Source organism: Ambystoma mexicanum, chromosome 2q, assembly GCF_040938575.1.
Source record: "Ambystoma mexicanum isolate Mex_15411 chromosome 2q, UKY_AmexF1_1, whole genome shotgun sequence".
Classification (NCBI taxonomy): Eukaryota; Metazoa; Chordata; class Amphibia; order Caudata; family Ambystomatidae; genus Ambystoma; species Ambystoma mexicanum.
Window position 1 is genome coordinate 407514807 of NC_090924.1, and position 18684 is coordinate 407533490.

The 18684-nt window shown below is 45.3% G+C and overlaps 2 protein-coding genes across 2 annotated transcripts; one reads left to right on the forward strand and one right to left on the reverse strand.

Annotated features, from left to right (window-relative positions):
- Positions 1-2747: 2747 nt before the first annotated feature.
- Positions 2748-3203, reverse strand: LOC138568713 (CCHC-type zinc finger nucleic acid binding protein-like). Its single transcript, XM_069646495.1, has one exon. It carries the CDS (start codon positions 3201-3203, stop codon positions 2748-2750), a length of 456 nt encoding a protein of 151 aa, XP_069502596.1.
- A 4622-nt stretch (positions 3204-7825) lies between these two features.
- Positions 7826-8758, forward strand: LOC138568714 (olfactory receptor 5AP2-like). Its single transcript, XM_069646496.1, has one exon. The coding sequence runs from the start codon at positions 7826-7828 to the stop codon at positions 8756-8758; it is 933 nt and encodes a 310-aa protein (XP_069502597.1).
- The last annotated feature ends 9926 nt before the right edge of the window (positions 8759-18684 follow it).

Here is an 18684-nt window from a genome sequence, read left to right on the forward strand (position 1 = left end):
CGCCAGGAACGATCTTCATCCTAATGATTTCCTTGTGACCCCTACTCTTATCATCATTGATCTTCAATCTCCTATGGTTTACCCACACCGGATTTAACACTGTATTAGGTTATTTACCTCTCATCAACCCAAAGGATGATTTGGCAGTGTCACCTCTAACTGGCATTCTGCTACTCCACAATTTCTCCTGCAAACCCCTCTCAACCGGCATATTGTTCTACAGTCTCCACAATCACACTATAACATCTCTCCACCAATCCATTGGTTTGGGGATGATAATTGTCCAAAAACCTCCATTCGAAACCCACTCATCTAGCAAACTCACTCATCTCTCTGCTCCTGAACGGCACGCCATTATCACTGATTATCACCTTGGGGTACCCTTCCCTTCTGAACACCTGCTGCATGAATCCAATCATTTCATGAGTGTCTATCCTACTTACCATTTTGATCTCCATCCACCTAGAGCAATAATCCACCATAACAATAAAAAATGTCTTTTCATTCGCTATATTGTCATACGAACCTACAATACCAATACCAATCTACTCCCATGGCTGTTCAGGCTTGTGTATCTTTATGGGTGCCGTTTTCAACACTTTGCAACTCTTATCACAATTCTGGCAGGGCCAACAACACCCCAGAAACCTTTCCACCATAAGGTCAACTCCAGGCCACCAAAATTTGGAACAAACATTTCTCTTCGTGCACAAGGAGCCCGGATGTCCTTGATGAGCTTTCTTAATCCTTCACACAACCTCTGTGACGGTATCAGCTTATCTCCTCCTAGCAGAAAACCATCCTCCAAAGAACAATAATCCTTAAATTCCCAAAATTGAAGACAACCCTCATCCACCAGTTCTTTATCAGGCCACCCTTTTCTAGTACATTCAATGACTTTACATAACACTTCACCCTCTTGAATTTCCTCCATCCATTTCTCTCTCGATGTAACTTCCATAACCACAGCTACACCTTCCACTTCTTCACTCTGATCCACTTCCTCCATGTTCAACGGCAACCTCAAAAGAAAATCAGCTATTCGATTTTTCTTTCCTGGGACATATCTCATCTCAAAATGATGGTCCTGTAGCTTTAAACTCAACTTAGCTATCCTGGGGGATTCCCTACACATGCCACACACTGACAACACCTCCACCAATGGTTTATGGTCAGTACAAACCACAAACTTGCTTCCCCAAAGATACTTCCTAAAATAATGTACTGCCCATACACAAACCAACATTTCTCTCTCAATCACTGAATACCTGCCCCCAATCTCCGTTATTGCCCTTGACGCATGACATATGACTTTCTCACATCCACTTTCTGAAGTTTGCGAAAGGACTGCCCCTAATCTAATGCCACTGGCATCTACAGTCACCTTGGTTTGCCTACCAAACACAAATCCACCCAAATCAATCGATTCACGTATACTCTTCCTAATGCATTCCGCAGATTTCTCACAATCATTGTCCCATTCAAACTTAACATCTTTCTTAAGTAACCTTCTAATGGGTTCTGTTATGCTGGCAAAATTCTGCACAAACTTGTTGTGGTACTCACAAAGACCTAAACATGATCTGAGATCTTCTTTGCTTTTAGGGTCAGGTGCCTCTTTGATGGCCTTCATAGCTTCCAATTTCAGACTATACTCCTTTCCGCTAACAACATGTCCCAAATATTCAATTTCTCACTTTTAAAATGTGCACTTGCTTCGCTCTACTTTCAATCCCTTTTCACTCAATCTGGACAAAACATTCTGTAACTTCTCATCATGTTCACACTCCCCCTTTCCAAACACAATGATGTCATCTTGGTAAACCAACGTGCCTTTAAGTCCTTTAAGTATTTGGACCATGACCCTCTGAAACACTGCAGCTGCAGAGGCTAGACCAAATGCCATCCTTTTGTACCAGTATAATCAGAATGGCGTTATGAACGTAGTGAAATCTCTACAGTCTTCTGTGAGGTTAATTTGATGATAGGCATTGGATAAATCTAAAGTAGTAAACATATCCGCTCCTTCAATACAATTTAGCATTTCCGAAATGATGGACAGGGGATACATGTCCACTACTATGTTCTTGTTCACAACTCTAAGATCTACTTAAATCCTCAATGTGCCATTTCTTTTCACTGCCACAACAATGGGTCTTACCCATTGAGAAGATTCAATTTTTTCAATAACATTCTCCATCTCAAGTCTGCTCAATTCTTGCTCAACATTATCCACCAAAGCGAAAGGTAATGGTCTAGCCTTGTTGTGTGCAACAGGTCTTGCTTCTTGTTTCATTACTATTCTGTGAGCATAATTCTTCAATAACCCCAATCGCTCTTGAAATACAGCACTGGAATCCCCATTTATATTCTTCTTAATTTCAGTATTACTACTACTCTTTACTAAAAATACGGGTTCATTTTCACAGGGATCTATTCTTATTCTCAAAGCCGCCTGATCTCTCCAACCAAGTACATTCACACCCTTTTTTCGCCATATAAATCTTCACTTCTGTTTGGCGATCTTTGAACTGAACAATGCCCTTAAACCACCTTGTGATGTGAATTTTTGACCCTCCAAATCCTCTGGGATTTTTGATATCAGGTGAAAGTATTTTTGTTTTCAGCCCCACATGCAGTACCTTTTCCCATGTCCTGTTCGTTATTATGGTGTACGGTGAGCAACTGTCCACCATAACCGAGAGTTTACAATTCTCCAATATTATATCACATCGTGGACATTTCAATTAATTACCAGGTGGTTCACGAACTACCACTGTTCTCTCCTCTTCCGACTCTTCATCATCTTGTATCACTGACACCCTTTTCTTGTACCTACACATCACCGCAAAGTGTCCTCTTGTTCCGCAATTTGTACATTTCTGGTTTATTGCCTGGCAGTTCCTTGAATTAGCATAGAACCCAAAACTGCCACATTTAAAGCATTTGTCTTTGTCTCTGCTTTGACAATAAAATGCCTTTGTCTCACTCTTCAACCACGGTTTCCTCACATTTCCCTTGACTTCTTTGCAATCCTGTTCTCTAGGTCTATAACTTCTCCTGCCCAAATCATCCACGCTCTCCTTTTCACTCTTCCTTCGGACCACATTCACAGAAGATTGTTCCCCCGATTTTTGTGCCGGCTTGATCACACTTTGTCCAACACTCTGAGCCTGGACGGCCTCCAACTTTTTGTTCTTCATCTGCTTTGAGCATAGTTGTGTGTGTTGTACCCTTTTGGCTATGGCAATAGTCACCGGTAATGAGGGGTTGCCCACCATCCACAGTCTGTCCTGAATCAACAAATCCTTGATATGTATAATTATTTGGTCTCTTATTAATTCATCCAGTGTGATACCTGTGCTGAATAGGCAAGTTTGAGCTAATTTCCTCAGAGCTGACACATATTCCTCAATTGACTCCTCTTCCTTTTGTAGTCAAGTGTAAAAATGGTATCTGTTGAATAATGCTTGTCCAATTGTCACAGTGCTCTCTCATACTCACCTACATCAACTGCTTCGTCTCCCGACAATTCGGGCAGTTCTCTATACTTACGCTGCCCTTCAAAGCCCAATGCGTGTAACAGCAGCAATTTTTTCTTTTGTGGCAATAATCCATCCTGTTCTACTGTCTTCATGTAATTCTTCCAGTACTCTCTCCATTCCGGCCACACCACACTTGGCTGCCCTGGATTCGGCAAAAAACTTGCTGATGGAGGATCTGTTATTCATTGCATATTTTTCCTTTTCTTATTTCTTCTTTAACAGTTCCCCTCTCCGCAAAGTTCAACCTCTAATCTTATTTTGGGAGATCGTTGTTAGGAATTAACTAAAAACAGAGCAGGGGAAGACACATTTTTGTTTGTTTGTACTGTAAAGAGTGGGAGCTTGACTTAAAAATAACAAATAAGAATACAACACTTCTCTTGTCATCATCATTCCATTTTCTTATTTTCTCATACATATCACTGGGACGAGTATGCGTAGTCTCATAGCCATTCCCTTTAGGCCTCCCGGGTCTTCCGTTTTCCCCTTTACCTGGGTATGGCTCGGTTAACATCACTGGGGCCTTTGGATGTTCGGGGATTGCTGCTTCTCTTGTTTTCTCTGCCTCGTCCTCCTCTCTGGCCTCCCAAGCGCCGTATTCTTCCTCGTTATGGATTGACAGTTCCACTGGTAACCAGATGGTAGGCGGTCGGGCAACCTAGCGGTCTCAGCATTTTTCGAAGGACCTGCGGTCCACCACTGGCTCTCTGTGTTCACGCCACCACGACTGCCTTCAGTGTAACAACATGTATGTACGAACCCTTTTGGGTGCAGTTATCGCACTTGTTATTCATTCAAGCACAGTCCTGATGACGAGCAAAGCTTGAAACATGTGTTGGCTGGCTACTTGTTTTTCAAACTATTATATTAATTTGAAATAATTTAATACACCATGAAATACCTACATTAACTAGTACATGACTCATGATTCTTTAGCGTGCAGCGTATCTTGTGACCTTGGGGGTTAACCCCCTCCCGCCTCCTTATGAGGTCTCCTTGCGGGACCCGCTAAGGACGCCTGGCTTTACCAGGCGTCCTTAGTGGATCCCGCGAGCAGACCAGCATGCTAACAACGGGCCCGTCATTAACGGGTCCGTTGTTAGCATGCTCCCCATTCCGATTGAGCCCTATGGGGGCTTGAATGGAAATGGGGATGTACCGGGTCTGGGTTCCTGGAATGGGGAAATACCGGGCCCTCCAAGTCGGAAGGGCCTGGTATTTCCCCATTCCAGGAACCCGGACCCGGTACCCGGAATGGGGGTAGCCATGACACAAATAGCGGCATGGCTACCTCTAGGGTAGTAATGAGCGCCCTTGTGTGTTTTCTGGTACATATCTAATTAGGGGCATGCTAGGGAAGGGTCCCTGGCATTCTCTTTTCACAATCCGTGTTTTCTAATATTTCCTGGCTCTCAGCACAGGTTGTAGGATTATTCCCATCCTTGTAGAACCTTATTACATTTTAGTTGTGTTGTCACAATGCCTGTTGCTTGAGACAGCGCGGAGCAGAATTCAAGCTGTCACTGAGAACTTAATTGAAGCTGTGACAAGCTTTTCGAATTCCTTTCTTATAACATATATTTATGAGACACTCTTAAGCAATTAATTGATAAGCAACTGTTGATGGTAGTAGGTTTATTTTGTGCTTTGCTGTAGCTTAACATGGGAGAGCAAGAATTGAAGTTATGGCGACCTTATAAATTAAGTTGTCCTCTGGGAACTCCTCAGTCACTTACAATATCCTCATAACGTACTGTAGCGGGTGTAGCAAACCAGAAGAAGGAGATGGACTCAGGAATGACATGTTGAATGTGTTTAATGATAACTTAAAGAAAATGCCTCTCTGTCCCTATTGCAATGAGGGATTTCCCTACCTATAAAGTAAACTAAGGCTGCTTGTCAGTCATCAACAAAAAAAGGCAGTCCTCAGTCCATAACATCTCTGCTATCTAGCCATACCACTATATTCAAATAACATAAAAATTAGACCAGGTGAGGCCTTCTCACTCAGGCTTTCTTGGGCCAAGGTTCAGAGTATTGCACTCTGGAGATCATTTTCACCAACAGGTAAAAAAGGGCTTCCTCTCTCCTTTTAAACTCTTCAGGAAAAGCTGTAAATCTCTCTTCAAATGAAATGTTTCTAGTCCTTTACATTTTCCACCACCTTCGCCACTTTCTCTTCCTTGGCTTTATGTCCTGATGCGCTGGCTCGAACCCTGCAGGTTCCCTTTGTTTTGGGATTCCCACATGTCTCTTATCTCTCTTGGGCCCTCCAGATCCCTTTTTAACTTCCTGTGTTTCTTAAGCGTTGTGTTGGTTTCATTATTTCTATCAGACATTAACCTCTCTGATTTCTCGGGCTCTCGTAGCCCTCTTTTTGTTTGTGGGGCTCGGCTCGCCTCCCTCCGCGCTGGGCAACCCTGGTACCTTCTGTATTTCTGGTTTCTTAACCAAGAACTGCTGTAATTCTTCAGTGGCAAGCTTCCACTTCCTCTTGTGGATTCGGCCGAGTTACACCCTGATGTGGGTTTCAAGCGTGTGAATACCTGTAGCGCTTACTCTTGGAATGCAAAAAGTACAACCGTAAAGACTTCGCAGATTGGTCTGAAGAAAATGGGCTGGAGCGAATATTGTCGGCAGAAAAGACTGGCTTAACAATTGCGGTCCTTAAACTAATAGAGAAATCACTGCTGGAGCATGACCACCGCTGGACATTGCTATGGAAATAGACAGTTGCCTAAAGGATGTAACGTATTTTATGATGGAGTGATGTTAAAGGTGTAAACATGTTAAAGGTTTAAAAGGTATTAACCAATAAAACATTATAATAACTTTTTTTTTTTAAATGTACGTTTCAGTTACATTTTCTGTGTGGTCTGACGTATGCAATAGATTATAAGATGCTCTGCTTAGTTCACACATTTACCAAATAGATTGAGATGAACGTGAGATGCAATATTTCTATCTTTTTTTATAACTAATTACTAAGCATGTTAGTAAACAGCAAGACACGCTGACCATCTAAAACAGGATCGTCCAACATATGGCCCACTGGCCACAATGCAGCCCTCGAAGTCATTTTATGTGACCCGCGAGGCTCTGGAGAAAAAAAAACGAAGGCCGGCAGATTGTTTTATTTATGGTACCTGCATCAGGCAAACATTGCATAAATAAATAACTGTTCCATGGCGGAGGACTGGGTCGTGGCGGAGGACTGTGACTGCCTCTGGTGACTCCTTGGGGTCACCAGATGCAGTGACAGTCCTCCGCCATGACCAGAATAATTTATTTATTTAAGAAATGTTTGTCGGATACGTGGACCCGGCAGATTTATTAAAGTTTGTCCGGTACCTGTATCCTGATCAAAAATAAAAAACAACTAAAGGTGAAGTATCCCATTTCGGTGGTGCAAGTCCCAGGGAAAACATTTGTATTGGTTCTTGGAGTTTAAAACATTCACACATTTTAACGTTTTCAAAATCTCTATTAGAAGAAAATATCCTGTCTTGGTTGTGTGTGTGTGTTGATTTTATGAAAGGCAAATGCCATTCGTCCTGTGCAAGTTGGGTGGTTATTCAAAGCCAATTTAAAGAAATGTGTATATTGCACCTTGATATGCTAATTTCTGGCAGCGTCACATTCGATTGCGTTTGTTGATGAGTCCCCCCACTTTAATTTTTAGGACTTGACCCCTGGTCGTAGGTGGTCCCCTGCATGTAGTTAGCAGTTATAGTAAAATGAGCTTGAGTATGTTCAGGCAAGCATGATATAGATTTCTCCTGGACAGAAAACGGGGAGTCTGATATGTGCCCCTATTCCTATTTCTGAATGGGGGCGGAGCATGTTTATGTTTATGTTTGTAAACTTGTAATGCGCTCCTGGTACCCGAGGGCTTAAGGGCGCAGGACATAGAGAAACAAGACAATACAGAGTCAGATACAAAAGGCAAGCTAGCTGAAACCTACATGATTTAGATGATATAGTGAAACTAACAAAAGAAAAAAGTTTTGAGTTTTTTCTTAAACACGTCGGTTGACAAGCATGTGGACAATGTCTGATCGCCATTGCGGGAAAAGAGAAAATACACAGTAAGCACCACGTTATATATTTTTTGCTTAAAACGGATCACTTAATGTCAGCACTAGATTTGAAATGAGATGGTGATTATGTGAGACAGTACTTTGAAATCTTTGGAAACCTCTTTCTGTCTGTGCTATGTCACAATGTGAGTGGTCATAACGCCATATGTGTTTTGCCTGCAGGTGCTTCACAAAAGACCAATGGATGGCTGCAATGGAACAGAGGTGACAGAATTTATTCTGCTGGGGCTGTCTGATAATCCCGACTATCAGTGTGTCCTCTTTCTATCCTTTCTGCTCGTGTATATTTTCACTTTGACAGGGAACACCCTCATCATTGCAGCCACCTGCGTCGCTTCTCAACTTCACACCCCTATGTACTTCTTCTTGAGCAGCCTGTCGTTTGTGGACATGGGTTTGACCTCGGTCACGGTCCCCAAAATGCTTGCCAACATCCTCTCAAGCAGGAAGTCCATCTCCGTCTCAGGCTGCATTGCCCAGCTGTCGTTCTTCATTTCCTTTGCTAGTGCCGAGTGCTTCCTTCTCACAGTCATGGCCTATGACAGGTACGTGGCCATCTGCAACCCTCTGCGCTACGCTGCCGTCATGAGCAGGGGAGTCTGTCTTCTGCTGGTGGCGGTGTCCTGGCTGGCTGCCACCTTGCACTCTGTCTTGCACAGCCTCTTGACCGCCAGGTTGTCCTTTTGCGGCTCGAACCGGATACACCACTTCTTCTGCGACATGACGCCGCTACTGAAGCTCGCCAGCTCCGACACGTCCACCAATGAGCTGGTGATCTTTGTGGAAGGGCCTTTTTCAGTAGTGGTGCCATTCCTGATCATCCTCGTCTCGTACTTTTGCATTATCTCAGCCATCCTACAGATCCGCTCGGAGAAAGGAAGGGGGAAAATCTTCTCCACTTGCTCCTCTCACCTGACCGTGGTGGCACTTTTTTATGGGACGGCCATTTTTACCTATTTTCGACCGACCGCTACCTACTCATTGGATCATGACCGGGTGGTGACTTTGATGTACACAGTCGTAGCCCCCATGATGAACCCATTAATTTACAGCCTGCGGAACAATGACATGAGAGAGGCGTTTTTGAAGGTCTTCTTTGTGCGGCATTGGTGAATGTTGTAGCAACAACGCAAACCACCCTCATGTTTCACCTACAGTTTACAGCACTCTGTAATTGGGAAGCTTTTTCACCATCACCTGTTCTAACTCCTTAGTTTATTTGCCTTAGATCCCTTTTGCTCAGGCCAAAGGGCCTCATTACAATTTTGTAGGTAATTTTGCGGTATTTCCACACAATTACTGCCAAATTCAATTACTGTTACTGCCACTCTGTGCTGCAAAATGACCGTGATAATATGAGTGGGGTCCATAGGACTTCCTGGAGATTTTTGTGGATTTACTGGGAAGCCATACATCTGCACATTTTTGAAGGTGCTCAACAGTACAGAAATGTGATTGGAAAGTGGCAATATTTATTTCCCCACCATGTTCCGTATACCGCCGAACATGTAATGAGGCCCAAGGTCTTTTAAATCCACGTACTGTGTTGCACTCATGAGCTGCTGCCTCCTGGAGTTCCGAGAACAAAGTAAACAGTCCTTACGGTTGCATCACTGAGCCGCCTTCAACAATTTCTCAATGTGTCCTGATTTGCATCGGTCCTTATTTCACCATTTCCTTTGTATCTTCCTCTTCTTGTTGCGTGAGTATGTTTCATAGAGTTGTCCTATGACTACCAGCGCTGTTCCTGTTCTTTGTGTATATGAAGACAATTCACCATTGCCCCCTTCGCTACTCTGTGAACACACTGGAACAGCTGCCACCTCTGTTAATCCTGCTCTGTGTAATAGGAAGGCTTGCATTGCAGCACTGCTGCATTAAAAAAAAGTAATTGATTATTTATAATGCACTTAATACCTGAGGTCGGTTTCTATGCACCGATCGGGGATTCGAACCTCTGTTGCTTTGCGTGGTTTTGCTTCCAAGACCAGCACATTGCCCCTGTGCTATCCTCCATTCGCGACCATAGCACAGGATGCATTTCTATGAAGGACGCTTTTACTGCTCCTACCTACTGCTCCTACCTATCCTGGAGCTGTGCTCCTACCTATCCTGGACCTGTACTTTGTGCGAGGGCAGCTTTCACTGCTGCTGCCTGTGCTTCATTGGTTCTTTGTGGGTAGCGGAAGGTTGCACACATTTGATTGGTGTTACAGATGTGTTGGTGTTTGAGAAACTTGCCTGCTCTGCACATATTTCGTATTTCATATTTTCTTTATTTGTACAGCGCGCCCGGCCCAAGGGCATCTGGGCGCATATCACAGGTTACAGGGACAGAAATAACAGGTACATCAAGGCAAAGGAAACAAAGTTAATGCACAATATACAAGAGCAGTAATAATCGATAAATACAATCCAAAGAGGATAGGAATCTAGGAGAAGAACAGAGTTGACGTTATCTATATGTCACACCTGTCGACGAGACACGCGTGCTGTTGCCTGCGCGGCACATATTTGTATTCATGCCATCATGGAATCCCTATGGCATCTGTCTGTTTTTAGCATCTATTGGGGGCTCATTTTCGGCCTGTGTGAAAGGGCAGTGGCGGGAATCAATATCGTAAAAGTCTTGCGAGTGCAAAGGCTGGGCATCCCTCTGGGGTTCGACTGCTTTTTACCCCATAGGGATCCATTGTACACGCTGCCTCTCATGCATACATGGCTGACAGCGTTTATTTCATTTGCATGGCTGAGTGCAAAAGGGGAGGGCAAGTGGGGGCATCCATGCATGTACGCCGCCATTTGCCCTCCTTTTTTGCACTCAGCCATGCAAATCCAAACATCCAAACTGATTAGAGTTAGCAGACCCTTCTTAACCACAGGCAACTGTATCACCCTTGTCAGAGCACTTATCGTATTAAGGATTCATTACTGTAACTCCCTCTTTGCGGGATCCAATGCCCGAAACATAAACTACAAATAGTTCAAAACAATGCTGTCAGAGCCGCCCTCAACATCCCAAAAATGAACACATCTCCTCAGCCACACGTAACATCCACTGGCTGCCGGTCCGAGATTGTATCATATTCAAACCCCCTCATTAATACACAAATGCCTTTCCAATAGTGCTCCGATTTACCTCTCAAGACAAATCTCAAAAGCCCAGTCCAACAGACCCATCCGTTCAACCTACGCTTGCCATATTGCCATCCCCAGTTTAGACGACAAAAAGCAGGTGGCTCCAGCTTTCTGGTACTTGCGGCCAAACAATGGAATGCCATGCCTCTGGCATTGAAAACAGACCCATCCCTCTGGTCCTTTGCCCAAGAGCATGACTAAACTAAGGTTTAATGTATCTTAGTAAGTAACCACTGTAAACAGAGAAATAAATAAAAAATGATGAAAACTTGAAGGCTGGGAGCCACTTATTACGTTGAAGTGTTGACGTGACTGCTCCCTGCTGCCAAATTACGAGCTCTGATAAAATGAGCTTCATAGGAATTCATTGTAAATGCTTCCCACAAGCGTATCCTGTGGGAGGAATTTACAAAGCTTGTTAAGATGATTTTGTAAGGTTTTAGCACTTTCTTGTACTTCCTAGTGCAAATGAGGAAAAGTGAATGGGGGGACCATTTTGTTTAAAAGTGAAAATATCGGTGTTCCATCAGTTTAACGTATGCTATCTTTAAATGAGCACCTTGTTGTTTTCATGGCTAGTTCAGGCTAGTTCAAGGCAATTGTACATTGGTTCTGTAAACTTTGCACTTTTGCACTGCCTCACTCATGGGAGATTCGTTTTTGTACAGCTTAGGGTCTGATTCTGAAGGTGTGGTAATTGCCCCGTAGAAATACGACATTCCCCCGCCAAATCCTCCCACCTCCATTCTGACCGTGATGCAGGAATGGAGGAGAGATATCGTGTACAGAGCACCTCATGTGCCAACTCGGGGCACTGTAGACACATTCGACATTACAGAAACTGTGGCTGAGCCTGCAGACCCTGGGCTGCACTTTCGTTGAAGTCGAAATGTGGCTGGGCTATTACATTTTGATAAAGGTAAAAGTGTTCCCAGTGTTTTGCTTGCAATGAATTGTTCTACGGTTTGGCCATATTCTTCATTTCACATCAAGTGCACCAAAAAGTAAACAATTATTTTCACTTCTTCATTGTGTGCTCACACTGCCATCTTGTGGCCTATGCCTGAATTAAACGAGCAGGGAGTGTTTTAGCCTGCTTAATCGACGTTTTTTTTGTACAAAACCAAAGCTGCACATTGCACTAAAAACACCTTATGGGGGGTCATAGTTTAGTCGCTTTTTTAATTGTGCAAAACTGGTGCTGTGGCTTCCGAATATGCTCGCACCAGTGACTCTGCCTTTTGTTGGGATCATGAGGGCTGTTGGAGCAGGGAACGGAAAGTACCAGATTCCATTTCATTCCGCCACCTTTGTATTGCTGCAGAAAATGGTGAGATTTAGAAAATTATTGTTCTACCTCACCATTACACTTTTCTAAATGTGCACCATCTTCAAAATCAGGCCCTAGTCTTTTCAAATAGTGTTTTGCAATGAGCGGAGAGTGGACATGTTGGTGCAAAATCGTCTGGCACCTGATCCAGCCTGTCATGTTCTGTGCTGTTGCAACTTCCTTTTGTGTGTGACGCTTGCCATGCTGTTGCAAGATATGTGTGCATGCTTGAGTCCAAGTGTGTGTATGCATCTTTCTGTGTGATAGCAGATTAGTCTTCTGGAGGAGTCTTCTGGTAAAAAGTTACTTCAGATTTTATAAAATGTTGCACCAATGCTGGAAATTGTACACAGGTGCAGGTAATTTTTGCAACCAAGTTTGCACCAAATGACTACTGGAAAGACGAAAAGTGAATTTTCGAACCAGTTCAAAGATGACATGTTGCTCAAGTCGGTCAGTGAAATGTCAGTGCTGTGCCGCCGAGCATCAGTGCACAACTGGCCGGAACCAGAGCACATTGTGTCACATTTTGAAAAAAAGGGAATGCCGGCATGTGCACTTTCTTGCAAAATAGAGCCTTTCATACAATTGTCATTTGCAGTATGAAGTGCAACAGGCAAAAGTGTAAACATTGTAATGAAAATGGTGAAAGTGCTGCCTGCCCCATAGGCATGGTGGACAGCATTTACAAAGGATGCTAAAAACAAGCAGATTCCATAAGAATCCATTGGTTTTACACCAGCATGAACATATCGTGCTGGTGTAAAACCATGTGGTTTTTGCAGGAGGAGAATAGCAGACAGGCAAACACATAACTCATGCTCTGTATCCCAGCTCCACCATCAAAAACATTAAAAAAAATATCCTTTGGAGTGCAGAAGAGTGTGTTAGAATAGGATTAAACTTATGCACATGGATCAACAATAACAAAAAAGTCCCTCGTAAAACAGTCAAGAGGATGTTGTAATCTAACAAAACATTGGGACTCTCTTTCTCCAGAGTACCCATCTGAAATCACAATGCTTAAGTACAATTAAAGGAATGCTTCACATGTGCGAAGACCTTCTTACGAAGTTCATATGGATCCGGGTTGCGGCTAGTCACTTCCAGTCCTAGGGTCGCTCTGCCACTGCTCTGGTCTGTGTATAGTTGTTGGTCTGTTAAGACCACCCCCTGTTCTCTTGCCCTTCATGCAGCGGTTGCTGTGCCTCTGCTTTGAGCTCCATGTATAAGTGGAGTTTCTCTTCCACTGAACAGCTGAACCAGTTTGGTTTGCTTGTCATGGCTTCCACAGACGGGCTGAATAGGATCTTATTACCCCTCCCTTCTGAGGGTCCTGATCTCTTTCCTCTTCACCACCTCTCTACACTCTTTTCATTCTGCACCTTCTCAATGCCACGCCACATCCTCTCACTGTGTGCTTAGTCCCTTTTAATTAGGGTCTCACCCAATCGCCTTCCTTGGGACAAGCATGCCCTATCACTCCTTCCTGTACTGGCTGACTAACGCCGAATCAACCTTCTCCCGATGCCTTCATCCCGCCACGCCCTGGGGTTTTCCTCTTACCGCCTGCTGATGCCTTCCACCACCACCTCCTGATGTTTTGCCCCCTTGATGTATTCCTCCTACCACCTCCCTGAAGGTTTCTTCCTACCACCTCCTGATGTTCCGCTCATACCACCTTGTGATGTCTTCTTGTAACCTCCTGTCGGTGTTTTCCTTCCACCCATCTACTGATGTCTTCTTCCGACCACCTCTAGATGTCCCCCTCCTATTCTTTTCTCTCGTCTTCATCCACCTCCAGTCCTTCTTCTTTCTCTCCACATTTATTCCACGGACTCCTTCTGGAACTGCTAACTTACACCGCACTCCTGTTGCAACCCCATCCTCCTCCTAGTGCCACATGCCTATGTGGGATGCCCCTTTGTTGAGTACTTCCCTGGGGTTGGTCTGGGTTGAAGGCTGCGCTCCGGTGGATCATTTATACTCCCTTCTGCTTGATTGGTGACTGTGCAACTGCATTTCCTCCTCAGGCATAGAGTATGTCTGTGTGGGAGACTCAAACAAAGGCTGGAATGTGGCTTTAAGAAATCTGTCTGCCATTTTGGATTCCATGTGTGTGTGCATTCATGTCCTTATCCATGCATCATGGCAGGACCATGTCCCTTGATCTCGGCAGAGTTGTGTTGGCAGCATGTCCCACAGCAAGCAGTGTAACTTTCGCAGGTTTGTTATAACTTTGGGTACGGTTGGCCGCTGTCTCCCGCTGGGCCTCCCTTGAGGACAAGACACACTCTTCCATATGAGGCTATCTATCTATCTATCTATCTATCTATCTATCTATCTATCTATCTATCTATCTATCTATCTATCTATATTGGTTGTTGTATTGTGCAAAATCGCCCAAGGGCCTCAGAGCGCTCTGGTGGCTAGGTGGCAAGACCCTTAAAGGGCCAGTGGCATTTTGATCCAGCATGTGACTGTTGCCTGCTAAGTGACAGAGACTAAGGGCCTCATTACACGGAAGGCGGTAATGGTTAACGGCCACCGTTAATGGTAACGGTGACCGTTAACCATTACCGCCTTACTACGAGGTCCCTTAGCGGGTTGGTGCTTTAACGCCTGCTTTTTGCAGGCGTTAAATACCAACCCGCTAAGGGACCTCGGAGCTAATTACGGCACCGCAAAATTGCGGTGCCGTAATTAGCGCCTTCCCCATTCCCATAGAGCCCTATGGGGCAGAAATGGGAATGGGGAAGGGCAATGGCGGAAGGGGGATTTACCGCCCCTCCAACCTTGGAATGGGGCGGTAAATCCCCTCTCCGCCAAGGCGGTGCCGGTATTTTACCGGCATGAGCCATGCCGCTAATAGCGCCATGGCTCACCGCCTTCCGTGTAATGAGGCCCTAAGTGACGGTTACCATAGGATTCCCTCCATATTGGCTTGGGACCATCATTCACTAGCTCAGGGAGGTCCCCGTCTACCCTGGTCACTCCACTAGATGTCCCTAGAATAAAACTAAGAGCATCACCACAGCCTGTATTTAACGCCTATTTTAGGACTCTGAGCGAAATGAAAATGAGCCCCATTATGAAATATAAGCCTGGAATTGGAAGGGAGGAATGGTTCCATGTGATAATGTCCCTGAAAATATTTCACCATGCAAGAATGGTGGTGTTTTTTTGCAGAAGACCAACCCCCCCCCCCCCCCCCCCCGATCCCATTTACCCTATATGTAATGTCGCCTATGCCATTTTCCGGCGACTCTATATATGGCAACATTATATACAGGGACAATATTACCTGATACCGGAGGAATTGAGATCCAGGGAAGAAATACGGCTGCTGATCCTCCACCTGCTGGATGCTCATTACTGTGCATCATGTTGAATTAATTCTAGGTCATGTATGGTGCTCACATATCTGTTTGCTTTCACCATCCAATATAATTATCAAGCAATCCATTTTCATTTATTTCACTTAAATGAATGTAAGTGAAAGCACAATGCAAGAATAAATAAGGAATATACAAAATATTACACTTTGACACTGCCCAATGATTTAAAGCATATTTGAGGCAGTTATATTTTATAATTATACCTTATACCATGCTCCCAGAATGTTCTCCAAATCCTTGTTTTAATTCTCTGTGCTATATAAAAGGGCACAGAAGGAGACTACAGGATGCCAGGAATGGTGGCAAAGGATGTGAACAGCACATTTCCCCATCACGTAGGGCCCACCCCCAGGCGGTTTGCCTCATCATACACAGATCCATATGTAATTGCCCAATTGCCCAATCATTACAGCTTGCCGCCACCTTTCTCCACTCCTGATATTATGGGGGTAATTAATGGATTAAATGTGAGCCGAAATTTGTGGCGCAAGCTGGCACAAGCGTGAAAAAGCCAGCGCATGCATGCGAATTGCACGCGTACGATTCATGGAAGGCCCTGCGCGTGTTTATCCTCCTGGGAAGTGCGCCAAATCTGCGCTTACCTTACACGTCACTGTGACTTTCCAAACGCGTGCGTGACAGAAACGGGCAAAGCGCACAACTTCTCCCGCACACACCTAAAAAGGGGGCGGAACACAGGGAATGGGGACCAACGCATGAAAATGTAGGCGTAACGTGGGAAGTACCCCTGGGAAACGCACGAAAAGCCCACACGCTAGTGAACAACACGTATTCATGGAATCGAATAGGGAAAACCTGCACAAGTCAAAATAGACGCACACGAACAATTACGTCCGCCACACGAAAGCAGGTGGAAGCGCCCCTGCGCAGCATAAAAGTGCGTGCAAACAACAAAAAAGCATATGATGAATGTCCCGTTCCTCGCAGCAGTGAACGTGGGACACCGCAGGAGGAGGAGAATAGCCAGGCCCCGCTTTTTTTTGCCCAGGATCAGCCTTTTTGGGATGCCTGATGACCAGGTCTATGGCAGGTATAGGTTTCCACCTCATATCCTCCTAGAGCTGGTCAGGGAGTGGGAGGATGAACTCACATCACCCACCCTGTGCTCCCAAGCATTGAGCCCCTTGGAGAAGGTGCTCAATGTACTGCATTTTTTGGCCACTGGGTCATTTCAGCGGACAACTGCCATAGTGGGGGGTATCTCACAGCCCACGCAGTCACGTTGCCTACACCAGGTGTTGGCAATCATCACTGCATGTCCCTCAGTCCCCAGGCACATATACATGCCCAGAAAACCTGCAGAAAGGCAGGCCGTGGTCCTGGACTTCTACAGGGTGGCACACTTCCCCAAAGTGCTTGGTGCCGTAGATTGCACCCATGTGGCCCTACGTCCATCTAGGGCCACTGAGCACATCTATCAAAACCGCAAGCACTGGCATTCCATCAACGTGCAGGTGGTATGCGATGCCAAGGGAATCATCACCTATGTCTATGCAAACTATCCTGGGCCCACCCATGACAGTTTCATATTCAGAATATCCGCCCTGAGCCGGGCCCTGGAAGCTGGGAAGCATGGCGACACATGGCTCCTAGGTGAGTACAAATGCCTGTGCACATGCATGCATGTCACACACAGACAAATACACAAGCCCAACTAATGACAACCATTATCACCTTACCAGGGGACAGTGCCTACCCTCTGAGCACCTACATGATGACACCAATACTGAACCCCACCACACCACCCCAGGTAAGATACAACGCAGCACATATTGCAACCAGGGCCATAGTGGAGCGCACATCCGGAGTGCTCAAGTCACACTTCCGCTCCCTTCACCGCTCTGGTGGATAGCTACTATATGCAACCGCAGTAGTGTGCAGGATCATTGTGGCAGCATGTGTCCTGTACAACGTTGCAACACGGCATGGCGTACCGGTGGACATGGTGGTGCCCCACATCCCCAACCACAACACGGCTGCTGCGCATGGGAGGGGAAAGGGCATGTGGCGAGGCAGCCAGTACCCAGCTTGTGGCCACATATTTTACCTAAACTCCAACCGCTGCGGAGTGCACACATGCCTGGCACATACCAGGTCACAATCGATGATGAGAAAGGGACTGTTAACTGTCACAACCTTACCACCCTGAAAATGTGTCCACGGAAGTGCCACATTGTGTGCATCCCTAGCTAATTAAACACAACCAATCCCATGTGACCAAAGGGAACACATGCAAGGTGCTTCCTCCCCTTGCTAAACAGGGCATGAAAGTACTGGTATGCCACCCAAACCCTCCCAACCCCCATGGACCCCGTCTGCCACGCCATACCATGGTATGCAATGGCAAAACATCAAACCATATGCACAACACATGACACAATAGTCATGAAGTGCCACGTGAGAAATGTAAATAGGCACCAGACAATTACACCTGACATGGAATCTGAAGAAATGACTGACCAAAACCTCACACCCTGAAAACGGTGGCACACTTGCATGCCACCAGTGGTGCAAGCAACAAAAGTCAGAATACCTGTTGCCATGCACATTGGAAAATTGAAAATTGGCATTTCAAACACCGCTCACTGGACAGCACAGTAAGTGTGCATTGTATTGGGGAAACCCCTTGAGCATCATTTGAAAAAAGGGCATTCAACCAAATAGTACCCTGTCATGCATGTACACGATCAATGACTCGAAAGTGAACATGGATTCTCGGGACACAGCATGCCTGAGAAGGCAATCTGGGTGCACGTGTGTGCATGGTGTCAATGTAGTTGCTTGGGGGCTGTTGCCTAATTGTTTGTGTCAGTAGGGACATGCATCGAATACATGCATGTGAAATGAAGTCCTGTACACAGCCCATGTGAACATTGCACTCAAGGTCCCCCCTGTGTGTTAAGCCACGCCCATCCCCTGACACCTCAAAATAAAGCACAACATAGCATCAGCCATTGACCAGCAGAACATCATGTACAGAGTACCCCACATCGACAATGGCAGATAGTGACCGAGGGCCATTTTAAGTACTTTTGGGGCCTGGGGCACAGACCTCTTTGGGGCCCTCCTCCACCGAACCAAATTAATGAATGAAGGGATCCAGAATATCTGATCACCCCCTGCACCCGTCACCTTCACAACCATAGCTTGAT